The 6369-nt window shown below is 37.0% G+C and overlaps 2 protein-coding genes across 2 annotated transcripts; one reads left to right on the top strand and one right to left on the bottom strand.

Annotated features, from left to right (window-relative positions):
* Positions 1 to 577: 577 nt before the first annotated feature.
* Positions 578 to 1733, bottom strand: LOC6570032 (V-type proton ATPase subunit G). The gene is made up of 3 exons (XM_001996205.2): positions 1501 to 1733; positions 1178 to 1278; positions 578 to 1102 (listed from the first exon to the last, which is right to left on the bottom strand). The coding sequence occupies exons 1-3, from the start codon at positions 1580 to 1582 to the stop codon at positions 929 to 931; spliced, it is 357 nt and encodes a 118-aa protein (XP_001996241.1). The 5' UTR covers positions 1583 to 1733; the 3' UTR covers positions 578 to 928.
* Positions 1734 to 2220: 487 nt separating this feature from the next.
* Positions 2221 to 4424, top strand: LOC6570031 (alpha-taxilin). Its single transcript, XM_001996204.2, has 4 exons — positions 2221 to 2389; positions 2448 to 2848; positions 3012 to 3158; positions 3213 to 4424. Exons 1-4 carry the CDS (start codon positions 2318 to 2320, stop codon positions 4123 to 4125), a joined length of 1533 nt encoding a protein of 510 aa, XP_001996240.1. The 5' UTR covers positions 2221 to 2317; the 3' UTR covers positions 4126 to 4424.
* The last annotated feature ends 1945 nt before the right edge of the window (positions 4425 to 6369 follow it).

Genomic DNA, 6369 nt, shown 5'->3' on the forward strand with positions numbered 1-6369 from the left:
CCTTACAAAGATAAAAATACAGAGAAAAATCCTAACGAAAAAAATACCAAATGCAAAAATCACCTAAACCTAAAATGACTGACATACAAGTTGTACGACATGTGTGCATTGATAAGAATGCAAAAGAGAAAAATGTGTGCTTATCTTAAGCACACCGAAGATTAAATACACTTGCAGCCCAAAATCACCAATTTAAGATCAAAGCTTATTTGACTCAATCTAAAAAATAATGGTTAACAGAATGAAAGCAAATTTCAAACATTTTAAAAATTATGTTTGGTTCCCCGCCTGATCCATATCAGATTAATAGCTTAAGAACCGTTAACAATTATAAGTTGTTTTTTTGGGTTTGGTGAATGATTTTAGTTCTTTCATCCATAGGAACACTCTTGAGATACATTTTATAAACATATTATTCGCATCCGGCTGTTTGTATCGTTACAAGGCACACGACAAAATGATAGCATTTCTTGTAATAGTAAAATGATAATCCGTACATCTGTCATTCATGTCTGAACGTCGTTGATGTTATCAGTGCTTCTGATATAAAATTAGAATACATAAAATGAAAACCCAGTTCAGGAAAACAACTTGTATTTGTACGGAATTAAACATAATTGAAATACAAAATACAATACAAATAGTTGGAAAACAATGGCCAAGGCAAATTAACGAATGAGAAATATAAAAATTTTATAACTGCACCGAGGGATACTCTCTTGGTGAAACAACAAATTTTAATATATGGAATAATAATACAGCAGTGTTTAATTAATGTATAGGCATATAGTACGCTCTATTATTAATAAGTGGCTAAATTATGAATTAAAAGAGTTGAACTTGGACAACGAATTTACAATAGAAACGAGCATATTTTTGCGAGCGAGCTGGCCAAAAACAATCAAATAAAAGCAGCTGGAAACAGCCCCTAAACCTTCTTGTTGTAGTTTTTGTGCACCTCTGGCGAGATATTGTAGACGAACTGCAAAATCTCCTGGATGACGGGCTCCTTGCGCGTCCGAATCGCCCCCTCCATGTCCGACAGTTTCACCCGAGTATCCGCATCGATTTTAGCAGCAACTCCCTCGCGGCTGCCCATGTGCTGATTTTATTTAAATATTTCAAAATTAATAAAAGTATTTAAAAGTGCATATCGTAAATTGTGATTTATATTTACCTTGGCCTCGAATTCTTTGAAGGCGCGCTCGCGCTCCTGACGGAATTTCTCAATCTCCTCGGTGGCCTCATCCTTGGCCTGCTTCAATCTCCTCGCCTTGCCTGCAATTTAATTCAATTTTTTTCAATTTTACTCTCTTTCTGTCAATATTTACTTCAAACGCAAAACGCATCATGTGACTCGAGACACGATACGCGATTCGACTCGAGGCGCATAACGCGTTACGTTGTCGTTAGCGAAAAAAAAGTCGTAAGCTTTTTTGTAACTATCAACCGTTTAGTGGGTGAGGGGGTGCAATTTTGTTGTGTTCGATATGCACTTACGTTTCCTGGCCTCGGCCACCTTTTCGGCTGCCTTCTTTTCAGCAGCAAGCAACTGCTGTATTCCCTGCGTTTGACTGGCCATCTTAAGCTGTTTCTACAATTTAATGTTTTTTTTGGTGCTCGATTTTGCCCTGGTTCCCGTGCAAGTTGAAAAAAGCAAGTGACGAAGGCGAAGGCAGACTCGATACGAGCGACGTGAAAAATGTCATATGACGAAGTCACACACACGCATACATACAAAATTAACCCTACAATCGAATGTATCGAGTGTAGAACTAGAGGTGCTATCGCTACCGATGTTTCAACCACAATAACTATCGATAATCACCACCTATTGGCATAAATTGGAAACGTTAGAGATATAAGCTAATATTTATTGAGCTGCTTAAATGGTAAAATATTCTGACAAACATATCCTGAATAGCTATTTGCTTACATGTATGACAATTGAGATCAATATAGAATACAACTGTGCTAAATTCAATATAGCTGGACAGCTATCTTATGCGTATATATCGCATTTTTGAATGTTGGCAACATCCCGCCCTCTAACTTATCGAATAGCGGACACACCTAGTCGATTTGGTGGTATATTTCAACTATTTGGTATATTTTTTTGAAGACATGTTTATTTACAGACGTATTTTGGTTAAATTTCTTAAAGCGAATAGGTCATTTGGAATTGAAATATTCGGTTACACTTTAGTCAGCAAACTCAACAAATATAGGAATAATTTGAACGAGCGGTACATACATATAGAGATATAGATAGATATAGAAAGAGAAAGACGGAAGGACGGACGAATCAAGATCAAGCATGGAGAAGGCGAGCAAAAACAAGCGGATCGCCCGCGACGAAAAGCAGCGGGACTCAAAACTAGAGGATGTGGTAAGTAAGGGCAATCGACAAATCATATTCTTTTAAACAACAACAACACATTTGGCAGGTGCTAAAATCCTTGGACGAGTGCAGCACAAATGAGGACAAACTGAAGTTACTGCTGCAGCGGCACATGGAAAGCGAGAAGATGGTGAGCAAACTGAACAGCGAGATGCGAGCGCTTCAGCGCCAGATGAAGGCGCAGCAGCGGGAGAAGGAGCAGGTGCAGCGCGAGCTGAACAAGAGTGTCCTGATGCGGGACAAGCTGCAGGAGGTGTGCCGCGAGCAGCAGCGCATCCTCAAGTCGGTGAAGAACGAGAGCATGCTGCAGATCAAGGTGGAGGAGGAGCGACGCAAGGAGAGCCAGATCAAGTTTCAGAGCTCGCTGAACGAGGTGCAAAAGTCGCTGACCAAAAACAATGAAGAGAACATCAAACTGCGCGATTACAACATCGAAATGACCAAAAAGTGAGCAACATTAACTCAAATAGAAACACCGGCCTCTCTATTTATAGACACCATCCATGTGCTTGTGCCTCTGTGTTTGTGTGTGTGTGTGTGTGTGTGTGGCTGCCACACAACAAGACAACCATATGTTCATCATTTGTTTTTCTTCTCTCTTTATTTTTAGGTTAAAACTGCTGGCGGAGCAATATCAGGCGCGTGAGAAGCATTTGGAGAAGCTGAACGAGCAGGTTCAACTGGAGTCCCAGCTGCATCAGGCCAAGCTCAACAAGGCACAGGTGGAGGCGGCCATGGAGAAGGAGATACTCACCAAGTGAGCGCGTTACCTATAATTCCACATATATACTCTGATGCTATATATTAACAGAGAAAATCAAATTGGACTCGAGAAACTGTTGCAGGCGCAACGTGCCATCAAGGAGCTAACGGAGCGGGAACAGCAGATGAAGGAACAGTTGAACATTTATACGGCTAAATACGATGATTTTCAGCAATCGCTGCACAAATCCAACGAAGTCTTTAGCAGCTACAAGCTGGAGCTGGAGAAAATGTCAAAGCACACGAAGAAAATCGAAAAGGAAGCGCTCGGCTGGCGTCAAAAGCATGACAAGGCCAATGCCATGGTGATTGAACTGGCCACCGAGAAGCAGCAGCGGGATCAGCAATCGGAACGTCTCCTCAAACAGGTGGAGCAGCTGCAAAAGCTGCTGCGGGCCCTGCAACAAGAGAGGACAACTTTACATCAGACGCTGCGAGATCAGAATATTGAGATACCCGCCATGCCGCAACTGCCCCCAGAGCCAGAGCCCATTAAAGTGGCACCACTGGCGGACAATGCCAAAATGGAGCTGATGACACGTAATTGTGCGGAGCTGAAACAAACGTTGGCCAATCTGCAGAACCAAATGAAACTGCTGACGACAAATGACGCGAAGATTGTCGCCGCCGAGGCAGAGAAATGCAAAGCTGCCGAGGAGCAGCAGCGGGCAAACAATGCCAAGAAGAACGCCAACAAAAAGAAGGCCAAATCAAAGGCGAAGGCGGCAGCTGCTGCAGCTGCAGCAGCGGCGGCGGTAGCATCGGCATCGGAGATGGAAACGGACACCGCCTCATCGGAACAGACCTCAACATTGGAGCCAGAAGCGGAGGCAACAGCAACGGAAGCTTCTGGCGAGGAAAAACCTGTCCAAAATGTGCCAGAATCTCCGCAAAAGGTGGACGATGCTGCTACAAAGTCTGCAGCCATTGAGCAACCGGAAGTGCCTTCATTGACTGATTGATTCCACGGCGGAATAGAATGGCATGCGATGCATCCGTAAACTAACCCACAAGCAACTCCTCCTTCGACTGTTATTGTATCAAGCTTTCCTCCTTTCTACATGAATACATAAATACATTAACACGTACATACATAAATACATATGTGCATTTGTCATATTCGTAATTTTGTAAAATGTAGCATTCAAAACAACAAATGTAAAACCATCCGCATCTAAACAATTATTTATTGTATTTTATATATACATATATATACATTTCTATATATATATAAATGTATATATATATATATATATATATATATATATATATATATATATACATACATATACATACATATACATATACATATATATATACATACATACATATATATATATATACATATCTGTGTGCATATATGTATATACCCTATTTATAAATGCGCAAATTATGAGCTGCTGCAAAACAAAAATTAAACAGTTTAAAAATACACAGAAACAAACATGTGTTTTAATATAATCCTGCAGGACGTAGTGCAAGTTTTTTTGAAGGCGAACAGTAAAGAGAATATTACAAATTTGATATTAATAAAATAGCGCTAATCTGTCTGTTTATTCTGAATGGAAAGTTAATAGGAATGTGTAAGTAAGTCAATGGTTAAGTTTGAATTTTGCTTATCTTGGATAAGTAGATACTTTCTCCAATCCTATCAAAGTGTAATTGTTAATACGATAAATAGATGACAATTTATGAGCTAAAATGTATATTTTCATATAATTACACAACTTTGATCTAGTGTAATGATAATGTTATTATTTTTGGGTGAATGTTTAAAAATCGGTGATATATTTTAGTTTAAAAAATATTGCTGATGTGTAATTTGGTAAAATACGATTTTCCTCGCAGTTTCTCAATCGATCTTAATGAAATTTGTAAAAATTATCAATACTTAGTCAAAGTATATATATTATTCATTATATAGGAATATCTTTAAAATTGTGGCTATTATTTCGATAAGTAATCAATTTTTATTGAAATTTTGGAAACGGTGAAAGTTATCGAAAAATAAAATATACTTGATATGCGTTTGGTGTATGAGATTTTACATTATAATTGAAGTATCTAGTTCTTGTTGTCTTTGAGATCGGCTTGTTTATTAGTAGTTCATTATAGTATTTATTTATTCAATGTGGACTAAAACAGAGCACAATTTTGTAAAGGTTCTAAAAAATAACAATTTAAAATGAATGTTTCGAATTTAATTATATTAAATTAAAAGAAAAAATTTTAAATTCTAAATGATAAACAAAAAATTAAAGAATACAATAAATAAAAAAAAACCTGGGCTCTTAAAATGTAAAATTGTCCAACATTTATGTCAATGTTTCCTAATCCCCAGAAAAAAAAAACTAAAGAAAAGCTGTGGAGTAAGTTTACCACAGCTATGCATGTTCTGAGGTTTCTACGATATATATTTATTTAGTGAAAATTTTATTAAAGGAGGAGAGAGTTCCGTCGAGAATGCGTTACATAAGGCATTCTACGATTTACAAATTACTCGAACAGAACGATCTTTTGTGCATAACGGCAAAACTATGAAGACAAAATTATCTTCTAAGTTTGTTTAAGGAAAAGAAAAGTTATGATGACATAACAGAAAAGCGGAATAAATAGATAAATCAAAAATATATTTATTTTCAATAGGTTGAGGGTAAGAGGAGCTTAGACATTTTCATATATATGTATTTTATATATTATTATATTGAATAATTCAAATTGAGTATAAAGGAATATTGTTAAAGATTTAAAGTTATTTATTCTCTTTTTATGTATTCAAGTTATAACATAAATTTATTTATATACTTAAGGCACCAAGATGGAACCATGGCTGCTAAAGTCTTTGTTGGAATTATTTTTGTTTCTTATTCCATGTTTAGACCAGAATTACAGGAATTACTAACAACAAGTCAGTTAAAAGACTCCTAGAATTTAAGTATATTTTTATTTACACTTTTTAAACAAAAGTCGAACAAGTTTTGTATACCAAGTTTATCTTATCTGAGCCAGTTTCTCTGCATTGTTATTAAATTAATAAGTGACGGAATGCCGCATGCCACAGTTTGTTAAACAATATTGTTTACCGTAGTTCACATTGTTGTTATTCTTATTTTTGTTGTGTTAACTGCAAAACTTTGGTAAGAAACTTGGGAATGTTTTCATTTAGTTTCGTGTGCTAAAAGTCACTGCTAAAGCTGGTGTGGCGC

Source organism: Drosophila grimshawi, unplaced genomic scaffold (assembly GCF_018153295.1).
Source record: "Drosophila grimshawi isolate 15287-2541.00 unplaced genomic scaffold, ASM1815329v1 contig_545, whole genome shotgun sequence".
Classification (NCBI taxonomy): domain Eukaryota; kingdom Metazoa; phylum Arthropoda; class Insecta; order Diptera; family Drosophilidae; genus Drosophila; species Drosophila grimshawi.